The 23,544-nt window shown below is 37.7% G+C and overlaps 5 protein-coding genes and 1 non-coding gene across 6 annotated transcripts; 2 read left to right on the top strand and 4 right to left on the bottom strand.

Moving 5' to 3' along the window:
• Nucleotides 1–2,375: 2,375 nt before the first annotated feature.
• Nucleotides 2,376–5,405, top strand: INS49_005930 (uncharacterized protein; the record flags this gene model as incomplete). Its single annotated transcript, XM_043166705.1, has 5 exons — nt 2,376–2,393; nt 2,580–3,989; nt 4,043–4,321; nt 4,377–4,932; nt 5,008–5,405. 5 exons carry the CDS (start codon nt 2,376–2,378, stop codon nt 5,403–5,405), a joined length of 2,661 nt encoding a protein of 886 aa, XP_043027849.1.
• Nucleotides 5,406–6,448: 1,043 nt separating this feature from the next.
• Nucleotides 6,449–7,107, bottom strand: INS49_005929 (uncharacterized protein; the record flags this gene model as incomplete). The annotated part of the gene is made up of 2 exons (XM_043166704.1): nt 6,449–6,932; nt 6,995–7,107. The coding sequence occupies 2 exons, from the start codon at nt 7,105–7,107 to the stop codon at nt 6,449–6,451; spliced, it is 597 nt and encodes a 198-aa protein (XP_043027848.1).
• Nucleotides 7,108–7,813: 706 nt separating this feature from the next.
• INS49_005928 (uncharacterized protein) lies at nt 7,814–9,197 on the bottom strand (the record flags this gene model as incomplete). Its single annotated transcript, XM_043166703.1, has 3 exons — nt 7,814–8,460; nt 8,519–8,634; nt 9,085–9,197. 3 exons carry the CDS (start codon nt 9,195–9,197, stop codon nt 7,814–7,816), a joined length of 876 nt encoding a protein of 291 aa, XP_043027847.1.
• A 9,926-nt stretch (nt 9,198–19,123) lies between these two features.
• On the top strand, nt 19,124–19,369 carry INS49_005927 (uncharacterized protein; the record flags this gene model as incomplete). The annotated part of the gene is made up of 2 exons (XM_043166702.1): nt 19,124–19,288; nt 19,364–19,369. The coding sequence occupies 2 exons, from the start codon at nt 19,124–19,126 to the stop codon at nt 19,367–19,369; spliced, it is 171 nt and encodes a 56-aa protein (XP_043027846.1).
• Nucleotides 19,370–20,133: 764 nt separating this feature from the next.
• On the bottom strand, nt 20,134–20,233 carry INS49_005926. Its single transcript has one exon. It is a non-coding gene; the product is annotated as a tRNA-Ala (tRNA).
• A 553-nt stretch (nt 20,234–20,786) lies between these two features.
• Nucleotides 20,787–22,201, bottom strand: INS49_005925 (uncharacterized protein; the record flags this gene model as incomplete). The annotated part of the gene is made up of 5 exons (XM_043166701.1): nt 20,787–20,930; nt 21,010–21,045; nt 21,099–21,401; nt 21,461–21,897; nt 21,970–22,201. The coding sequence occupies 5 exons, from the start codon at nt 22,199–22,201 to the stop codon at nt 20,787–20,789; spliced, it is 1,152 nt and encodes a 383-aa protein (XP_043027845.1).
• Between the last annotated feature and the right edge of the window lie 1,343 nt (nt 22,202–23,544).

Below are 23,544 nucleotides of genomic sequence, written 5' to 3'. Positions count from 1 at the left end.
CTCTCTCCCTGCTGCCTTGCTGCCCTGCGTCGTCGTTCATCGCTCGTCGTTCGTCCAGCAAAGCGCACACCCTTCCCTTCCCTTGCCTTCACTATCCTCTCCTCCCCCCTACTGTACTCTTGAAGGGGAACATATGTCCAAAATCCCACCCCGTCCCATCTCATCCCAGTTTCTTGTCCATTCTCCAGCTTGTTGGTATCTGCAAATCATATGCAGCAAATACATCATCGCCGTACAAAAAAGGGTCTTTCGGATTGCTGGTCGTTCGTTGGTCTTGCGACTGCTCCAGCCTTTGGAAACAAAACAAAAAAAGTATCCACACCACCTTCATTGACCGTCACATATCAAGCCGTAAATAGCCTTGTACATCATCAGCCAACAGCAACCAGTTGGCCCTCAGATCCGCCAGACGCACTTACATATCCACTACAACTACTGCCGCTCGTCACCTCGTAGCTGTTCATCACGCCCATGGCCATTTGAGCCTTATTGTCCTGCAGTGAGTCGCCCTTGTTCCAGTCCACTGACGTGACACGCAGGCAGGCAGGCAGGCAGTCAGTCAGTCAGACAGATGGGCAAACTACATGCTGACCACTGGCTGCAGCCACGTACCGCGAACATAATATCACAGGCGTTCTGCGCAGGCCTCACTTTATTCCGCGAGAAGAATTGACGAGGACAACAAAGAAGCCCCGTTGCAAGTCTTTTGCCAAGGCAACTGGGCCCGCCTGAGCCGCCTCATCCGATCTCTTGACTTTCGGGAACCAGGTACACGCACCTGTGAGCCCGGCATTCACGGGCAAGCCAGGCACTTGGAGAGCGTCAGCCTTACCAGCCATTAGCTGCGTGGCCAGTCCGGTGCCGCCCCTGCACGCTTGCAACCTGCAATAATAATAAAGCTGCGGAGAGATTGCCCGTCCCGGCGCATTTAGTGCGCACGCAGGAGCCTAGGCTGCCGCATCCTGTCCGCCCCATCGACACCACCCTGGCGCGCATAGCAGGTCCCGAGCCGTAGAGAAGAGGGCCGGACATCATCAGCAGCACACACCAGGGCTGCACCATCCAGCTGGAGGCCAGAGTTCGCTCGAAAGGACACTGACAGGGTGAACTTGTCGTCGCGGTGAGTCGTGTGACTTGTGACATCCGTCTCGGACCCGGTTTACCCCTGACATGCTGCTAACAATGCGCTAACGGCGACTTGTGGCAGACGGGGGGCCACACCGGAGTCAGTATCTCAAACATTCAAGAAGCTCACCCCGCAAAAACCCAGGCCCTCTAGGGGTCCCTTCTCCGGCCTCCGCTCCCTCTCCTCTCACTTCATCGTCGCGTTTCTGGAGCTCGGCCCGTGGTGGTCCTCGCGCAGTGCTGAACATCACAGTGCAGTCCGGTACAGTGCCCTGCTGTGCCGCGCACCTCAGCTCAGCTCAGCTTCAGCTTCAGCTCAGCTTCAGTCCGGCTCAGTGCAGCAGTGCAGCGCAGTGTGCAGTGCAGTGGGCTGCTTGGCCACCTCGCTCTCGACCTGTGCGTACTTTGTCGCCCGTTTCCAGGTTCTCCCCGGTCTGGTCTCAGGTGTTTCGCACGCTGGATCATCCACATTTGCTGCCCCTTGGCATTGGAATGCAACCTTAAGACTTCACAACTGCAACCTTATCCTTCCCGTCCGCCTCGTCCCCGTCAACTGCATTGTCGCAACCCACGCCCGACACTTTGTTTGCATTGATACAGCACCCTACGCCCTGCCCTGCCCTGCCCTGGCCTCGCACCCGGCCGGACAACACACCATAGGAGAGGATAGGAGAACGACAGGCAAACTGTCCTCCGAACGAGTCTACAAGGTAGGTACTACACAGACACTGACACAGTATACACACACCTACACACACGCGCGCACGCCCTTTCTGGCAATCGTCGCTCACCCACCAAGGCATGCTCTTCACACTAGCCTGAGCACCGCTGAACCCTTGCGAGTTGCGAGGGTGGATCGACTCGGCCCTAGGCCAAAGTCAAACTCCACTGGCTCGCCGGTAGTGTCCCTCCCTCACTTCTAGCCGTGGGCTGGAGGCGTGTGTGTGCCTGACAGCTGAACGCCTTTATCTTAGCGCATCTGTCTGCAGCACACACTCCAACTTCGCAATCCGATTCCCTATCCTCCAACTTGGTTTCCTGCATCCAATCCTCCAACGACATCTTCCTTCTCTGTACATCTTGGTTCGCGCGCACATTTTCACGGCCCCTACTTCCCTTCTAATAGGTTCTGTTCTCCCGCCTAACACACGTCTGGTCTTTTGCTGCAGCCTATCCACCATCCCACAAACTGCCAGGACGATAATTTCCGACTCTCGATCGCGAGGCTCCGCTCCGGAGTGACGCCCACCATGGACAACAGTCAACCAGTGAGTCGCCCACAGCCTCGTACCCGCGCACTTCCTTTGCGCATGCGAAATGCGCATGGCCCAAATCATACGCCCTTGTACTGTCCTGTGGTCTTCTGGGCATGCGCTTTTGACCCTACTCCGACTCCGCTGGGGAGTCGGCACAGAGGCACTGTTTTGGAATCTGCGGCTGACCCTTTGACGCAGACTCACGGTCAACAACCTTCGACGCAGACTCAAGGCCAACAACCGAACCGCAACTCGAGGGCCACAAACCTCTTCCCTCCCATATTGAATAGCACCGGACAAGGAGGCACCAGTAGCATATGGACCAGCCACCCACTCACAGATGGCCTTGCCTCCAGGGACAGCACAGGTGTGTCCGGTGCGTATAAGAGCTGGGATAACGAGGGCGCAAAATTGACACAATCTACAGCGCCCGGCCAGTCGCTGCACTCTGTACAGAGACCGACTGCCATCGGCGGATCCGACGCCAGCCGGTGGCCCAGTGGACTGGCAACCTGGTCCTCTCCAGACAACGTGCAATCTCGACCGAACCCATCACGAAGCACATCTCCTCCGTCTGCGTTTCAGAACACTTCCAATACATCCCCATCTTTCAACCCAGGTCGCTTAACGAACGGGCAAAGCAACACCTTTCCGACGTCCCTCGCAAACACGCCCAGCGGCCTCGTTAGTCGCGCCAGTGTCTCGGGAACCTCTGGCAGAGTCAACAGTTTCCAGTCTGGATTTGGTGGTTTTGCAAGAACCAACTCAGGGACCTCGGCCTTTGATGATGGCGCGGCGTCACGCGAATCAGTACTGCCGTCATCGAGACAGTCAGATAGCGACACAACTGTCAAGTTTAACAATGACGTGTCTGGGTTCCCCCAAGGGATTGCATCGCACTCTCGGCGTGCTTCTCGACCATCCCTCAGCGCCGCACCGTCGTCATATTACCCGCAGCAGCAGCCAAGCTCGAGATCCCAGAGCCTGAACCCGCAGAAAGACGATGCCGCTCTCGAGGCTGCACGCCAATCCCTGGCGAGGAACTTTGCCAGCAACTCTCCAGCCCCTCGGTTCAGCACAGTCCAGGCAAGCACACCTGCGCCTTCACAAGTCCGCTGGTGGGGAAGCGAGTTCACGCCCAACAACGGTGTCGTTCAGAACCCTGCATACCCCCAGGAAAGCAGACGAGAGTCGCTAGCCATGAGTGCCAACCAGTCCGCCATGAACAGCCCGAGGGCTTTTGGTAGCGCCAGGCCCGCCGAAACATGGGCGAGTCCAGCGCCACCCGTGGATTTCGATCTTTTGGCCAGATACCAACGATCACAACAAAGCCAGATGTCAAGGCTGGCCACCCAGTCGCCATATATCGATCCCACATTCGGCCAGATCCAGATCCCCGAGGTACCAGCGCATATAATGCAACAACTAATGCAATATCCCAATTATGGAATGGCAGGACAACAGTACTACACTCCTACTGCTCCCGCTGCTTACGGGGGTCGACCAGTGCGCAACCAGAATCCTTACGAGAATTATAAAACAACGCCTCAGCTACTCGACGAGTTCAAGAAGACGTCAAAAGGTGCCAACAGGAAATGGCAACTCAGGGTACGTGGCCATGTGTTCTCGTCTCACTGGGATCCGTACTAATTGACCTGCAGGATATTTTTGGCTACGTGGTTGATTTCGCCGGTGACCAACAGGGCTCGAGGTTCCTCCAGGAGAAAATTCCTGCGGCGAACAGCGACGACAAGTCAAAAGTGTTTGATGAGATCATCGTGAATGCCAACCAGATGATGACGGATGTGTTCGGCAACTACATCATTCAGAAGCTCTTTGAGTACGGGACTCTTCAACAGAAGAGAGCCCTTGCTTTCAAGATGCAAGGAAACGTGGTGGATCTCTCCGTGAACATTTACGGCTGCAGATGTGTCCAAGAGGTCAGTAGGCTACGGAATTTTGCGTCATATCACGCCCTGCTAACCGTATCTCTAGGCCCTTAATTACGTCCTTGTTGAACAGCAGGTCGAGCTAGCCATGGAGCTCAAAGACGAGATCTTCCAACTGATGAAGGGTGTTCACTCAAACCATGTCGTCCAAAAGATCCTCCAAAAGCTACCCAGGGAGCGCATCGACTTCGTTTACGACGCCGTCCGTGGCAAGGTGTACACGCTGTCAACACAACAATACGGCTGTCGGGTGATCCAGCGTATGATCGAGCAGGGATCGAAGGAGGACAAGGCCTTCATCCTCGACGAATTCCACCAAGTCGCGCACAAGCTCGTGACGGATGATTGGGGCAACTATGTCGTCCAGGCCGTCATCAAGCAGGGAGGGCCAAAGGCACGGTCGGAAGTGATCCGACTCTGCATCGACCAGTTCCTGGTGTTCTCGAAGCAGAAGGTCGCCAGCAATGTTATGGAGCACTGCATCGAGTTCGGAGAACCGGAGGATCGGCTGGAGATCTACCGCTTGATCATGAACACCCACACAGAAGACGGCGGTTTGCTGCAAGCCATGTGGAAAGATCAGTTTGCAAACTATGTTGTCCGTAAGTTATATACTCCAGCCTCGGTTTTCCCTTCTGGCACGGTGGATTCCGGACGACTCGCTAACAACAAGCCAGAAAAACTTTGCTTCCACCTCCAGGGTGTGGAGCAGGAGACCCTTATCAGGGAAAGCAGACCTTACTACCTCGCGAGGAAGAAGCCCAGCCGCCCGGATGAGAAATGGGCGGCGTTTGAGAATCTCATGAGCCAGTTCAGAGCCACCGTCTCAAGGCAGGGTAGTATCAGCAGCACGAACGGCGACCTGAACGGCGTGACAGCATCACGACCAGGCTCACAGTCCGACATGAACTCGGCGATGCCTACCCCGGCGCTTACTACGGGTGGTAACAGCCCGCGGACCAGCTCCTCCCAGGCCACCAACGACGGCCCAGCCGATGCCGATACACCTCAACCGTTGCGAGACCTTCTCAACAAGTTCGACGAAGCGACCCTACATGATAAGGTTCGGGCTTAGGCATCAGGAAACAGGTCCAAATCGACATTTGGGGTGCGCACGCAGCTTTCACCTCGGTCTCTCTCAACGCTCGCCAGGGCAGTTCTTCTCGGGCGTCAAGGGACTTTGGGATTCTCTCGACATACTCGTTCACTTGATGTGACGCTGTCATTCGTTTTGATGAGTCATAGAGTAGTGACGACAGGTTTTCGACACAAAAGACGCGACCGATTTTCTTGCGCATCTTATCATCCAAGAGTTACAAGGGCAGGCGTGGTGTCAAAAAGTAGTTTACTGGACTGGAAGGGGCCAGTATTGGGATTTCTTGTCCATTGTTTTTTGGTGGTTGGGAGCTTGTTTATTCTTTTTTTGGTGGGTTTGGAATCATCACTATCGTCAACGTTACTCCTGGATACCATGTCATGTCTCGCCCATGGGACATCAGCGGATTATGAGGGGCTCAGATGAGCCGGGCACAGCAGACGTAAGGTTGGGCAAAAAGGCCTCGGGCTCAGGTGCTTGTTTTCCTTTTCCTCCTCGTCAACTCTCCTACACCTCTCTCTATCTCTCTGTACTAGTTTAGTTGCCTCCCCCCCCCCTCCAGCGCCGACAGACCCGTCGTCTGGCGGTTGTCTCTCGCTTTACACCCTATTTTTGATATTATTTCTGCTGTTCATACTTTGGCTCGGCTGGGTATATGGGATTCTTGTCATTTTCCCGTTCTCGTTCTCTCTCACTTCAAGTCGAGATCTGGCACAGTAATGAGCGGGGTGAAAGACTCAGCATAATGGGTAGGCGTCTTTGGTCTTCCATGGTACAGCGGTGTTATTTTAGGGGTTCATCGGGGAAATAAAAATACAACCAGACTTTCTGTCATACTTGATGACTGTCCGCTCGTCCGTCGTGAGTCGCTCGGCACGGTGGCCAACATATCCTGCCGTGTTGGTCACTTCTTGTCTCTTCGGTCTGAAGATCGTCGGGTTCCGGCTGGAAAGGCGGCGCTGAGGACAGGAGACGCTCCGCTAACTTGACCTCCCGCCGTGTCTCACCCGTGGGCTTGCACTTCAGCGTGCCACTGATTTGTCTCCCTCGAAATCGAAGCCTCGCTCGAAAGCCCAATCCCCGCCCTTCTCGTACCGCCAGAGCGCACACGCCGTCGCCATCCCTTCGGCACCGCGGAACCCCGCCCCCACCTGTTCCAGCGCAGCATCCACGGCCCCCTCGTCGGCGGCCTTGTTCTGCACCGTCCAGTGAGGCCTCCACGGCCGCCGGTCCTGCGCGCTGAGCACCTCCCACCAGCGGCGCTGCAGCTCGCCACGCAGACGTCGTGCCGCCTGGGACCCTCCTTGCCCGCCCACGTCGCCCGCGACGTTGATGCCCACGCCACGGCGCATGCGGAACGCGCTGCCCGTCGCCAACCGCAACGGCGCCTGCGCGGCGCACAGGTCGTCCAGCGCTGAGGTGATGAGGGGCATCTCGGACCCCGGGAGGGCGTGGAAGAGGGTCAGGTGGGCTGGGTGGCGGTCCAGGTGGCGCGGGAAGTGGGACCTGCGCAGGGCTGTTAGGGGGTCCGTCAGGGGAGGGGTGGTGGTTAGTGTTAGGACGTGGACGGTTTGTTCTGGGGCTGTGGTGTTTGGTTTGTGGTCTGGGTTGGGTTGGCGTCGTGCTGGTGAGGGCGTGGGATGATAGCCCGTGGTGGGTTTGATGTTCCCGGTCTGGGCATGTTTTGGAATCCCTGGTGTTCTGGCAGTGGGTGTGTCTGAGTGGGTTGTGGCTGTGGTTGTGCTGGCCGGTGAGGATGAGGAGGATGGTGCTGAGGCGTGATGCCCAGTCAGGGCTTGCGAGCATAGCATGGTCCGTTGCAGGGTCGGTGCAAGACGGGGAGGAACTTTGGTGTATGTCCGGAACATTACCATCAGGCAGATAGAAGAGAGAGTTTTCCGACGTTGAAACGTAGTTGAATGTCTCTAATCCGAGAACAGTTTTGAAAATTCCACAAGCCGTGAACCCAGGACGCTAGGACATGGTGACATCAACGACATCCTCGCCCGTCAACCAACAGATCAAGCTTTCTTGCAGTCATAACAGCTTGATGCCGCATACCCAGGTTGTTTGAAAAGTCTTTCTGGTTGGTTTCAATACCCAGGGGACCTTCATTCCATCTCTTGCCTTCTCTACCTGTCTTTCTTGCAATCTTCATTACTATTGTCAATGTTTTCAAGTAGAGATCACTCCTACAATCTTATTGTGAATGTGCAAACCATACCCGAACTGATTCTAGTAGAATATAGTTGCAGTCTTCAAACCCAACCAATAAATGCTATCTCATCGTTGTTGCCGTATTGACTTTCCGCGTCCTGAGACGACCATGACAACCTCACTTTCTATTTCGCGGTTTGTTGACCTCCTTCCTTGTGATCTCTTACCTCTCAAGGCTCCCAATTATGCATCCACTCAAGATCCTCGGTATAGAAGTCTTCCAAGGCTTTGTCCCAGCTCCTGATCGTATCTCTCATATGCTCAACCAATTTCACCCACAGACGGCCATGTCCGTAACCGCCAAGGACCTCCGGGTCCGAGTCATTGCAGCTTTTGCATCGGCACGCGAATGAATCATAGGCGGCATGTGCCATTTCATGCACTAGAATCTCCAATAACTCTTTGGGAGTCTGTGGGGAGCCGTCGAGGTGGAATGCGTCGATGTAAATGGTCGACTTTCCATGTTCCGAGGGATGAACCAACGCATGGGCTGCAGACTCGGAACGTACAGCGTGCCCTATGTGTCCTTCGGCAAAGATGTTGCCTTCAACATGGAGTTCTGCAAGTGCAGGCCAGTTTCTCGTTTGCGTTGTGCCAGTGAGTGCTCTGCCGAAGAAATGGAAATCCAGGGCTGTCATCGCAAGATGTAGTTCCCCCGAATCTAGAAGTTGGCGGATATCATCATGTGTGTTGCGCCCGTTCCAATGTTTATAGACTGCGACAAATATTCTCCGGGCGAAATATATGTTGCGGAGGGACAAGGGCAGATTTGCGAGACGTGCCACCTCGTCCCAGATATCTTGTGGCTTGTGTGCCACTGGTGTCATCCCCAGTGTTCTGAATATCTGAACTCTACCGAGTATAATGCTGCTCACGTCGTGAGGTTGGGGTCGAGGGTGCGCTACATGGCGAGACATTGCGCCAGTGTGCGTGGATCGTGCTTGATTTGTTGATGGTCTTGCCTTCGAAGGCGATGGGACTGTGGTAAGTACTGTTGTGGGTCAGCCTTGGTCGTCACAGAATATATAATCGGGATTCAATATCTGGACGCCACATGCATGTGTCTCGATAGTTATCTTGTCCGTGTTTTGATCTGAAATGTTTGTATTGCCTGAGTATTTCATGACCGAAACGCTCCTCTACTGAGCTGGAACGACCACGATTGTCCAAGTGGGGCAAGAAGTTATGTGGGATGTAGGCAATTACAGTCAATTTCGCTATGAAATAGCTTTAGACAGTTGCCTTTTAATATTCTGCAAACCAGTGTGGTGTTAGAAGCCACTAATTCGCATTAAAAGTCTTAGTGTCAGGCCGTACCTATTCGTGATGGCGCGAGGCTGTTGGGCCCACCGAAGTATCAAGGTTGTTTCTCAGAAAGGAATAAACTAAAGAATTAGCAAGTTAGTGTGATGCTATTTTGACATCTGAGAAGGAATCTCACGCTTCAGATCTCTCCATAGGTCCTGGATTTGAGAATATGGCTTGAAGAGCACGGTCTCCAGCATACGCTGATATGATTTGATGGAAATATGATAGGACAACGTCTAGGGGCATATTGTTGATGTATCTAAGCACTATCTGCTATCGCGCCAGGATCCAGGTAGCATCACCACAGTTGTGCTCTCCATCGACTGAAGACACAAAACACTAAGGCTTCCTCACAGCTTCGCTCCCATCTGCCACCTGTTGGCCAATGCCTGATGTGTGACCCAATGCTCCTCAAATCCCAACAAGATCAGTTCAGTTTTCTGTTGTGCCTGCGTATATCATCGGTGTTGTAAAAGTCGGCCAAGTCGTCGTCCCAGGTTTGGATGGTATTCTTCATATGTTCAGCCATCTGCACCCACAGATTTCCGTGTCCGATTTGACCCAGAATCGACGGGTCAGTAGCTACACGCTGGCAGTCTGCGCTTCTACACGCGAAGGAGAGGAAAATGGCATGTGCCATCTCATGCACCAGAGTCTCGAAAATGCTTTTAACGGTCCTTGGGGAACTTGTTGGCAAGTACGACCCTTGCTATTAGGAGGCTACTTTAGTTATCCCCTACGGGGCACATAGCCTTTTAGAACTTAAACAGAACAACACCAATATATAATTGCTTCCTATATAATTATTATATATATAAGAAACCTATTAATATTAATTAATAATTATAAGTATTATAAATTAATAAGATAAAAGAGATAACCTTATAAGGATTTCCTTAACTTAAAAATTATATTCTCTTTATTAGCAAGCGCTATATAATAATAATTGCTTCTTTAGGCCTCCTTATATTATTAAACTTTCTAAATAAATATTACAAAGATTAAATAAATTAAATAGCATTTTCTATAATATTTATATATATATTTATTATTATTTAAGAAATATATATTTATTATATATAAAACTTTATTAAAAATAAACTTATTATAAACTTATCTTTAAATCCTTTAGCAAAACTTAATAAAGCTTTATTTTATTAATAAATAAAGCTTATAATTATTATAATTATTAAAATTAATATAATGCTATATTATAAGTAAGCATAAGTTATATATTATGCTTTTAATTAATATAAAAAAACTTAATAATAAGAAAAAGCCCTAACTTTTAAGGCCTAAAGAAATTAATAATTTCTTTCTCTTAATAATTATAACTTACTCCCTATTAAATTATCATTATTAACTTACTCTTAAATATTACTTATTTTATTAATATTTCTTTTTATTTTATTAATTTTACTCCTTATAATATTTATTATAAAAACTTATAAGAATGGCTAATAATGTTAAAAAGCTATTAACTTTTATTAAAAGGTATATAGTTAATAAAATGCTTGCTTAAACTTTAATTACCTTAACTTATTATAAATATATTAACTTAAAATTATAATTTATAGCTCTTATATAAAAAGCATTAATAAAACACTTAGTTATTTACTTAGTAAATACTTTAATAAGCTATATATAATAAAACCTTTATAATAATAATCTTTTTATTATTTACTATAAGAATTATGCAATATAAATATAGATAATGTTTAAAGCATTGCTAAATCCTTATTAATAATGCTTAAAAGTTTTTCTTTAAATATAAGGTATTTATATAAGATATAATAATTAACTTATAATATTATAATTAATTATTATAGCTTAAATTAAGGAAAGATTAAAATAAATTAATAATATGCTTTATAATGCTTTATTAACCTTAAAATTAAGCATAAATAAATATTGCATATAACTTTAAAGATAGCAATAATAATTATAAGCATAGCCCTTATAAGCATTATAAGCAAGTTTTAAATAATAATAATTATTAAAAGGATAATTCCTAGGATAACTTTTATCGCTACTATTAACTTTAAGCACGTAATTATAAAATTTAAACTTAATAATGCAATTTATTAAAAATTAATATAATTAGCAAAGCTTATTATTATTAATAAAAAAATAAAAATAATGCTTATATTAAAAATATATATTATACTTAGCATAACCTTAAGCTACCTTAAAAATATCTTTATTAAATAAAAAGTATAACTTATATAAAACTCTTTCCTTATAATATATTTTTAATAAATACTTAAATTTAATAAAGTTAGCATAATTTATAAAAACTTTTAATAATTTTTATAAGTATATTAAGAACTTATATAATTTATTAAATAATAAAATAAAGATATTTTTTAATATTTATTATTATATTAAAATTTAACTAAGTTAATTTTATATAATTTTTTCTTAAATACTTAAAGATTAAGCTAAGGCTTATTACTTTTATTTTATAAATTAAATTAATATATTTATAATAGCATATCTTAAAATTAAAATACATTTTAATATAAATCTTAATTATTAATATTATTATATAAATTAAATAATAATAATATTTATAAAAATAAAAGTATAAAACTTAAATAAAAACTTATATAAGGTTTTATATTTAATGCTTAATAAATTATAACTTTATTAATAAGCATTAAGTTAAGATTATATTAAAAAGAATAACTTAAAAATAATAATAATTAAAGCTTATAAAAAAGTTCCTAAGTTAAAAATAGCTCTTTTTAAGCTAACTTAACTATATAAAGAGTTATTTTTAAATTTAAAATTTATAATAAAAATATAACTTAGCTATATAATTATAATTTATATTATAAATAAAGTTTTAAATTAATATTATATTAATTATAAATATAATAGCTAAAAGCTAAGAGAAAGATAATAATTATAATTTTAAACGTTTTAAGGAAATTAAAGATTTAGCTAATTAAACTTAAGCTATTTAAGCTTTAAGTAATTAAAATTTTATAGCATTAATTATAAAGCTTAAAGTAATAATGCTTATAAAAAAGGAAAAAAAGAATAACTTTAAAAGAAAAGATATTATATTTATAAAAAGAAAGGATATTAATTAATTAAATATTTAATTAATAAATAATGTTTAATAAGAAAAAGCTACTTAATATAGTATAAATATAAAGGTTATAATAATAACTTTAATATCTTTTTAAGTAAGTTTAAGAAATATAAAATAAATAATAAAAATAAATTTTATAAATATAAAAATAAATAGGATTAAGATAATAATTATAATAATAATGCTTATATTATAAAAATAGGACTTAATAAAAAAGTTTATTATATAAATATTAATTTCTTAATTAATAAAGCGTTTATATATTAAATTATTAAAGATAATATCTTTTAAATGGAAATAATTATTATAGCTAGCTAATTTATTTTAAAAAATAAATATAATTAAACTTATTTTTAAAGAATCTTATTAAATATAAAAGCATTATTAATATTTATAGCTAAATATAAGTAATTCCTTATATTATAATAAGAAAACCTAAAGTATTAAATAAATATAATTGCTATAAGAAAAGCTAAAGTTAAATTTAGCAATAAAATAATTATTAATTTGCTTAATATAATTAAAGTTCCTATTTTAATTAATTATATTAATTTTTATATTATTTAAATATAAACCTTATTCTTGCTTTACTTAATAAATATAAATAAACTTTAAGTATATTATAATAATATTATAAATAAAATAATTTCTTTTAATAATATAATTATTATATTAATACTTAAAAAATAAGGTTACTTATAGTTTTTTTTAAATTAAATTATTAATACTATATATTTCTTCTTAAAAATAAAAATAAGGAAACTTTATTACTGCTTTAAATATCTATTAATAAATTAATTATGCTAAATGCTTAAAAAGGCTGGTAATTTAAATATTAATAAATAAGTAATAATAGAAATTAAGAAGATATATTATTATTATTAAATAAATAAATTTATATTTAAGCGTTTTAAGTTTATATTATATAATAATTATAAATTTAATTATAAAATCTTAATTAATATAATATATTTAAGTAAATACTTAATTCTTTATATTATAAACTAAGCTATTGCTTTTTAAAGAGTAAAATTTTTAAAATTTATATTTGCAAAAACTATATAATAAATATTATAAATGCTTTAAATTAATATATATTAAGAATTATTAAATATTATTAAATATAATATAAGAATAAACTTTATATCTTTAAAATTTTATTTAAAGGCATAAATAATGGAAATTAAATATAAATAGGTTTTTATAAAGGTATATTAATTCATTAGGAAAGTTAAAAGATATTATTAAGCTCTTAAATAAATATATAAAATCCTATATATTAAACTGCATAATAATATAAATAATAATGCTATTTTATAAATAATTATAAAAGTTATTAATAATATTACTAAACTAAATAAATTAATCCCTATGCTCTTAATTTTTAATGCTTACTTATAAATATTATATAAGTTATTATTATTATTATTAATATAAAAGTAAGTAAAAGTTATTTTAAAGGCTATAAAAATGCTATAAAAAACTATAGCTAAATAATAAGTATAAAATGCATTAAATATTAAGATTAAACTTATCTTTAATATAAAATATTTATTATAATATAAAGTTTATATATAAAGAGAAAAAAAGGGATAAAAAGGTTTATATAAAGTTATTACTATAAATAGCTATAATATAACCTTAAATATACTAAATAAAGCTATAATATTTAAATTAATAATTATTTCATTATATTATTAAGATAATAATAAGGAAATATAATCCTTATAAGCAAAAAACTTAGCCTTAGCTATAAAACCTTAAATATAACTTATTATATAATTATAATTATTAAAGATAAAAAACTGCATTATTATATTATATATCTTAAAAAAAGAAAATAAAAACTATAATTTAGTAATTAAATTAAAATAAAATAAAGTTATTATAATATTAAGCTTATTATTTAAAAAGTTTAATAAAATAAAAATTAATAACCTTATTGCTAAAAGTATTTTTTAAATTAAGAAATAGTTAGCAAAGCAATATAATAAATATTATTTTTTTAAGTTTTGCATAATATAAAAGATAAAAGATAAAATTATAAAACCTTATAAAAAATTCTAATTTATTATTTAAGGTTATAATAATAATAAAAAGGAATTAATTTTAATATAAAGCTTAATTATTTAAAGAATAAGCTAATAAATAATCCTTATACTTACCCCTTTATTAATTTAAGAAAAAGGTATAATTTTTATATTTTAAGATATTACTTAAGCTTACTCTTAAATAAAGTTAAAATTATATAAAATAATCTTTATAAAGTTATTAAAGGAATTAAAAAATAAATTTTCTTTAAGTATAATTATTTATATTATTTAACCCTTATATAGCATAGTAAAATTTAATGTTTATTAATTTAATATATATTAAAAATATTATTAATAAAAACTTAAAATAAATTATTTTATATATAATTCTTGCTTAATAATTATAAAGCCTGCATAACTCTTTAAGATAATAAGCATATAAATAAATAATATATTAATTTTATTTATATTAAAATTCTAAAAAAAAAAAATATTAAAATAAAAGTTATAAAATTATAAGGAAAATTAAAATAAAAGTTAATACTTAAAAACTTAATAAATTATAATAAGGCTTGCATAATTATAAATATTATTAACTTAATTATTACTTAATAAAAGGAATAAGCTAATAAACTTACTCTTATTAATATAATAATTAAAAACGCTCCTTAAAGATATCTTAAATAAAAAGCTTGCAAAGCATATATAGCTTTAATTTACTAATTAAAAGCTTTATATAATCTTTTAATAGCTATATAAGTATAAAACCTAAAAGCAAGAAATTATAAAAGCTTAAATATATAATTATTATAATAAATAAATAATGCTATGCAAGAAATTAAATATATGCCTTTAAATCTTAAAATAATAAAACTTTTTATATTTATAAATAAATTATTTATAAATAACTAAAACTTAATATTTTAACTTAAATATATTATTATTCTTATAAATAAAACTTATAAGGAAACTAAGGAATTTATAATAATAAGTAATATTTTTCATTAATTATTAATAAAGTATAAATATATTACTTAAAGTATATTAACAAATAAAATTTATAATATAATAAATAAAGTAAATATTAAAATTTCTTTAGTTATAATAATTAAAATAATTATAAGATAATTCTTATTATTAAATATACCTTTAATTATTTATATAAACTTATATAACTTATATAAATACCTTATAAAGCTAAGAATAATAAAGGAAAAATGCCTTATAATTAATATTATATTATTATAAGAATTATATAAAATAAAAGGAATTATTAAAATAAGGTAAATAAATAAGAAAGATAACTTTATTAATATAATAATAAAATTAACTTTAAATACTATATTATAAAAGCTTATTAATAATAATAAGCTTTATATATAAGTAAATAAGTTAATTAAAAAACTTAAAGTAGCTTTTTTTTATTAAGAAAGGAGCAATTTATTATTAATACCTTTTCCTTTTAACCTTATTGCTATTAATTATAAAATCTTATACTTTTTAAACTTAAACTCTTAATATAAACTTTAACTTTTTATATTTTAATTAAGATATTTTTAATACTTTATTATATATAAGGATAACTTTATAATTATTAATATTATTAATAATTATTATTTTAAAGTTAACTTTATTATTATTATTACTTTTTATTATTATTTATTAATAATAACGTTAAAATTAACTTTTATTAAATTTATTTATAACTTATTAACTTTTCTTATAATTAAAAAATAAATTAATAATTATTATATAATAATTATAAAGTTTTATATTATAAATATTTATTTTAATTATTAAATTTTTATAAAATCTTTTCCTTTTTATTATAATAAAAAATATTAATAATAACTTATAAGAATTATTTAATATTTTTATTAATATATTTTATAAGAATAATAATAATAAGTAAAATTATTTAATAAATATTATATTTATTATTTACATTAAAAATATACTTAATATAATTATTATTATAACTATTATTAATATAATTAATATTAAAGGTAGCTTTGCTGCAATCCTTAATTAAAATTAAAATTCCCTTATAAATATTATAATTATAACTTTAATTAATAAAATAAACATTATAATTATAACCTTAATTAATAAAATAAATATTATAATTATATTCTTAATAAGCAATAAAATAAAGATTAAAATTATTATTAAGGCTATAAAAAGAGTTAAAATTACCTTAAATAATAAGAATAAAGATAAGCTTATTAATCTTATTAATTCTTATAATAAGGTTATTACTAATAATGCTTATTTAATAAATATTAATAAAAAGATTAATAATAATAATTCTTATTTATTTGCTTATTTAATAAATACTAATAAAAAGGTTAATAATAACAATTCTTATTTACTTAATATTAATAGCAATTTAATTATTATTAATAATAAAAATAATTAAAATTAAGCTAATAAAACTTTAATAAAAATTATAAAAATTACCTTTAACTTTATTTTTATATTAAGTATTAAAAAAAGCAAGCTACTTATTAAGGTTAATTCCTATAAAATTATTAAAATTAATAAGCTAAAGGTTATAATTATAGCCTAAGTTAAAATACTTTTCTTAAATAACGTTATTATAATAGCTATTATTTAAATTATTAATAACTTTTAATATTAAAATAAGTAAATATTTTTTAATAATATAATTAAAAAGCTATATATTTATATTAAAAGTATTAAAATTCTTAATATAAAAATATATAGCATCCTTAATAATAAGAATTATTAAAATAATTACTATCTTAAATACTAAATTATTATAATTTTTATAATAAATAACTTAATAAAAGTTTTAATTTTAAATATCTTTTATATATATTAAATTAAAAAAATTTAATTATTAAAGAATTAAATTATTATACTAACTTAATTTTAAAACTTTTTATATTAAACTATTAATAAATATATATAAAGCTTATATATAAAGAAACTTATTAAAAAATATATATTATTACTTAAGCAACTTAAGTAAAAAATAATTATTAAGAAAATTAAAAAAAATAATAAAAAATAAGAAAAGGAAATAATAAATAAATAAGCTACTTATAATACTTAGTTTTAAAAGAATAAAAAGTAGCTAAAGGAAATTAATTTAAAATAATATTAAATATATTTTAATAATAAAAGTAAAGATAAAAATAATAATATTTATATTATAAAAATATATAATAAAAATAAATATAAGCTAAAGGATTTAGCATTAGCTTTATAAGCATTAATTTTCCTTATAAAGAAAAAATTTAAAATTAAGGCTATTATATAAAAGTTAATAATTTTTATAAAAAAGTAACCTTAAAAGCTAAATATTAAAGATAATAAATATAATATTTAAAAAATAATATAATAATAATAATTATAAATTTAAAGAGTAATATAATAATAAAGATTATAAATTTAAGAAATAATATAATAATAAAGATTATTAAAACTTATTTTAAAACTTATAAGTTATAATTTTAAGCCTTTTTAATAATGCTTTTTTATAATAAAAATTATATATATATAATATATAATGAATTATAATTTTAAGCTAATTATAATAAAAATTATATATACTTATTAAAAAAAAAGAAAACTTTAAGTATTAGTAAGTATAACCCTTGCTATTAAGAGGTTACTTTAATTATCCCTTATAAGGCACATAGCCTTTTAAAACTTAGATAGAATAATATTGATACATAATTGCTTCCCATACGATTATCATACGTATGAGAGACCTACCAACAGAACCATCCTCGAGCGTGTCGATGAAGATCGTTGTGCGCCCGTCACTCACAAGACCAGCGGCCCCCAAGAGCCCCGGTAGCCCAATTTTGAGATAGACTTGATGCCCAGGTTGTCCCATACCAAAGACGTTGTTCTGAACTGTCAGATCTGCAACGGGCTTCCCATGTTCTCCGTATGAAGACGGCTTGGTTAGACATCCAGCGAAGAAGAAAACATCGAGGGCCTCCACCGCACTTCGTAGATCCCTGTTCAAATCCTTGAGCTGTTGAACATCATTTGGCGTTTTCATTCCTATCCAGTTTTGGTAGGATTCAATAAATTCTTCCCTGGCCTGTTGTTGACGATAGTCTGGCTGCCTTGTGAGCATTTTCACTTCATGCAGGATGTCTTGTGGCTTATGTGACAGCTTAATTAGCATCAGTGACTTGTACATCACATCAGAATTGGAGACAGGGTGAATCCTGACTCTATGGATGGAGTGACAGTTGCAGCTGGGCATGATGCTGAGATTTTGGCTTGTGCTTGGTGTTTTTGATGGTCTGTGTTGGATGCTGATGTGTTTCTGGGAAAACATCGCTGTAAATCTGCGCTGACAGCCATGAGTTATATACTTGGGATTCAAAAACAAGCGCATTGAATATTTCCCCCCCGGGCTTACCAAAACGAGGCACAAATTCATCGAGGACAATGCAATTCTCTGCCACCGATGTTTCAGTTCAAGATGTTCTTATTGTCTCCAAATACCTGGGCAGTGCCACGCCTATTGCTTTCCTGTGGCTGGCCAGACAAAGGAAAGCTTTCTCTCAAGAAATTTATGATACGACGCTCAATCCAACTGAAACTTGAAACTTCTGAATACATTTGTACTCGAGGCAGCGAGTGCCTTTATGAGATTCCATGCATAGCAAATCTGGTACCTCAGCACCGTCAAGTTCCATTCGAAATGACCCGAAAGAAGGGCAACCCCTCGAATACTGTGTGGCAGCCGTGAAAAAGAGCAAATCCGATCAACTCCTTCACCAATGCAATTATTTTCCGACTGCAAATGCTCATCCAGCTTTTTCTGCTGTATGCTTTCCGAGCCTGTCACACAAGCTCCGTCTCCCTGTTCAGGATATCATGATCCCCACAAGGCATCCCCCAACCCAGACCCGGTCTCACATGGTGGCTCTCATTGCTCATACAAGTTCCAACATATGACGAGCCCGATAAATCCAGTAAAATATCCCAGCCGAGATGACTGCTAATGCGCTTATAGCGATGAACTTGTTGACCCCAGCCTGTCGTGTATGAATGCCCTTTTCGTTGTGCTGAAGTTCATCGTCCTCCTCCCAGCTTATGCAGTCCTCAAGCCACCGTCCTCTTCGAATCCACTCCGCGTCTCCTACCTCGCGACACTGCTTGCAGGCCCGGGGGGAGCACCTGAGGCGACACTGAGGCTGGTGATGCCCGCCGTAAGAACAGCCGTTCCAAAGGCCCGGGCAGGACGGAGCACAGTCGTTTATCAACTCTGGGGGTGGTGAATCGAGTTCTGAGCTGGATTTTTCGTGATTCGGTTCTCGTTCTGATAGACTGTGCGTTGGTGAAATTGTCCTTGATGAGGGTATGCTATCAGAGGGTAGGTTGTTCCCAGCTCTCGAGGCCAGCAAGGCTTCATCGTTTGGACGTTCCATGTTCGAGTGTTGCTGTCGTTGCTGCTGCTGGCTGCTGCTGCTTCTGTTGTTGTTGATCAAAAAACGAGGCCTGGTAAGATCGTTGAGTAGGTGATTATCGGTCTGGATGAGTGGCATTATTGTGACGGAGGTAGAAAGCATTATAAGTTCGGTGGTTTGGTCATTCTTCGCAACTATTGTGTGCGGTGCCTACCTAGGTAGGTCACCCGCAAAGCGACGGCTAACCTTAGTGGTACAATTAGTACAGAAATAGATGAATATACTGTGCTCATGTGCCTTCATGAGATACAATTTTTGGAATTAGAAGAGAGTTAGTTGCCGCGCCGGTTCTTGCTTGAGAAACAAGCTCTCGACCCCAGATGTAAGCGCTGACGTCAAGGGCATTTGAATGTGCGGAGTTGATGCTATGCGCTTTGATTGGTTAGTCCGGGTGTCGGCTCGAGATCCTAGGATAGCTCCCCTCTAGCGTTGCCCGGCCTCTCGACTCATGTGCTGCCAGCTGTTCGATTTCATCGTCGGACTGCACGTGCTGCCAGTAACGAGATCCGGCTCGAGGTTGACTCACACGGCATACAGAGCAAAAAATATTACATCAGGTCATCACGATGGCTTCAGATTCGGCAAAATGGACGACCACGGGATCGAACCGTGTACCTCGCGCATGATGATCTTCTCAGAGAGAGGATTGATGCTAAGCGCGCGCTCTACCATTTGAGCTAGACGCCCTTGACGATCTGCCAAGACGTGGGTATTATATCGGTGGTGTCGGCCGGGATATCGGCCGTGACATGGGACCGAAACCTTGCCCCAGAAGTACAGAACGCACACCCAGGGGAATTTTGCTTCATTCCAAATCTCACGCCAATTTTTTGCTACTATCAATTATTTGCATACGGATTCTTTTCATGTACCGTAGTTAATTCTGACTTTGCACATGCATAGAGGGGGCATGGTGCATTGAAAGATATGACCAATTCTGTCTCACCAGAACTATTCACATAGTAGTCTGCACGTGATAGCAGCATTCGCATGCCAAAGTCACGAGATACCAGAGTGTACTTCTGTCATTCCGTCTGAAATGAGCTGAACTCGAATCTCCTTTCCGCCACTATATGTGAGTTGGTGCTCCTTTGGGCGAACGTTGCGCTGATGTTATCCCACTTCAAGCCCCGGGGGGGGGGGGGAACACGATTACACTACTGAAAGAGTACTTATGGCGTCACCGTCAAACCGATTCTCGTTTGGTGAGCCAGTGCCTTGGCTTTGATCCAGCACTGGCTCACCAAACGAGAATCGGTTTGACGGTGACGCCATCTTCCATGTCCTTAATTGCCTTGAGGTAGTCCTCAGCCGGGTAGAGCTTGACTATCTTATCGACAGGGAGGTTTCCAGCCTTGTACCACTTGACCAATTCGGGAACATACTAATATCAAATAAATTAGCAAAATGTTCAGTCGCGAATATTTCACGTAGGAGGTCATAATTACCTCTTCAGGACGCACGCCGCCCTCCATTGATCCAAAAATCGACTTGCCCGACTGCACAGGTGTCAGTAGATGATTCAGAAAAGACAACGGCTCATTATGCGTACCATTGTGTACGGAACTAGAGTGATCTGCAGAGTCGCGTCCATCGGCGGGATGCCCAGGAGGATCATCTTCCCTTGGTTCGCTGTAAACTCGACGCCCTGCTGGATCAGCGGGACCGCCCCTGAGGCATCCACGGTTATGGTAGTGCCAGCGTCCCCGGTGAGTCCTCTGATTTCCTCAATCAGAGTACCCTTGATCTCACCCGTGTTGACCACGTGAGTAGCACCGAGGCTTTTCGCCAGCTCGAGACGCGACCCAACCCGGTCAACACCGATGATGGTCTTGCAGCCTCTGATCTTGGCACCCTATTTCGGGTTCAGCAAATCGCATGCACGTGAAACGGTAGATATAGAAGCGCTCCTACCATAATAGCACATAGGCCCACTGCCCCAAGCCCGAGGACGGCGACGGTGTCGGCCGGCTGAGCGTTGGCGAGCTCAGTGATTGTCCCGGCCCCGGTCTGGATGCCGCAGCCAAATGATGCCAGGACCTTCAAGTCGTTGTCGTTCTCGAGCAGGGTGGTGACTTTGACCACGGAAGTCTCTTTTACTTTGGTCAATCGCGCGAAGCTCGACTGTCCGAAAAAGGAGCCGCCGACGGACTCGCCAGGAGTCCCTGACTCCGAGCTGGAGAAGGCGTCCCTGCTGCCGCTGAAGTTGATCAAGCCCCACTTCACGCAGTAACTGGGGGCACCGAATTTGCAGTTGTAGCATTCCTTGCAGCATGAGAAGGATAAGAGGACCCTGTCTCCCTCTTGGACCTTGGTGATCTTTGACCCGGTCGACTTGACGATGCCAGCACCTGTTTGACACGCAGTCAGACATCGACGCTTACACACATCAGACAGGAATTAGTACCAGGAAAATATGTTACCTTCGTGACCGAGAACCCGCGGGTACGTGGGCAAGCCGAGTGGGAGTGCTTCATCCGGAATGCTCCCGCAGACCAGGTCAGTGTGGCAGATGCCCGTGGCCACCATCCCCACGACGATTTCGTCGTCCGCGGGAGGCGAGAAAGACACCTTCTCCAGAGACCACTTCCTCTCGCCATCTTGAGGTGCGCGGCAGACAATCGCCTGCGTCTGGGTGTGTTCTCCAGAAGACATGGTGTAGTTAATTTATACCAGAAAATGTGTAAATAAATGTGTAAAGGTAGTAGGTTCTCAATCAAATCACAAGGTGAACAAGACAAGACGTTCCCCTCATATCCGACGTTGCTCTGTTGACTAGTGCTTCCGAGGTAGTTTCACCGTGGTAAGCTTCCCGTCCTGACGGATGATACCCCGACTACAGACTACCACGCGTCGGATGAGAAGTGTCTTCGGCACTTCATTTGTCTCTGCGCAAACCATCCGTCTGTTGCTTCCCCGCATTAAAAACCGCAGGGCTCTTTTGCAGACCCACACATGACAGCTCACGCTGGAGGGCAAATCTTCTGTTGGTGTTGCTCTGGTGTTAAGTCAGGGTCTGCACATTCGGCCCACCCCCTGATTCGGCCCACCAAAACGGTCCTCCTCGCCATACCACCCCTTTGATTAAAGTTACTCTAAATTATTATCATTACCCATAACAATGCATTCCTTTGCATTTATAGTATCTTTAAAAGCGTTTATTTTTGCTAAATTATCCTTAATTACGCTAGCATTAATTTATGCCCTATATATATGCTTAATTTTAATAAATATAAAGTTTAGGCTTATTTTAATCTTTCTTCTTTTTTAAGGTATTATAGCCGTTAATTTATCTTTAAGGACCTAATTCTTTTATAAAAGCATTATTAATTGTTAGTTTTTCTTATTATATCCTTTTTAAATCTTCCTAAAGAGTAATTATTAAGTTATAATTAAGTGTTTTTATAAGTTATAATTAGCAAAAGTAACTTGCATTTCTTAAAATACTTTAAGGGTTAAAAAAACTCTTTTTTATAACTTAATAAGTATTAAAGTAATTAATTTAAGTTTTTTAATTTTTATAGCATTATTAAAAATAAATATAAATATTATTTTATTAAAATTTTTAAGTATAATTATATTTATTAATAATTTAGCTATATTAATTAGCTATAAATTAATTCCTTATTATTTAAAAAGTATATGCTTTTCTTTAAATATTATAAATCTTGCCTTTTAATAGCAATAAAGGAATAATTACTTTTTAATATAAATATTATTAATATAAAAGTTTAAAAGATTTGCTTTCTTTTTATATGCTACCTTAAAGTTAAAAAATACCCTTAAATTAAAAGATTGCAATATATATAAGGTATGTAGTAATAAATAAAGGCAATAAATCTTATATAAAAAGCATTTCTATATAAACTTTAAAGTATAATAGCTTTTATATCTATTTATTATTAATAAATACTACTTTTTAAGAGCATTTAGCTTTATTTAAGGGATAAAAATCTTTTATAGCTACTTAAGTGCTATAACGTTATTTATTTAGCTAT

This window comes from Diaporthe citri, assembly GCF_014595645.1.
Source record: "Diaporthe citri strain NFHF-8-4 chromosome Unknown scaffold_2, whole genome shotgun sequence".
Lineage (NCBI taxonomy): Eukaryota > Fungi > Ascomycota > Sordariomycetes > Diaporthales > Diaporthaceae > Diaporthe > Diaporthe citri.
The sequence above is the reverse complement of the archived record's forward strand: the minus strand, read 5'-3'. Positions and strand labels throughout refer to the sequence as shown.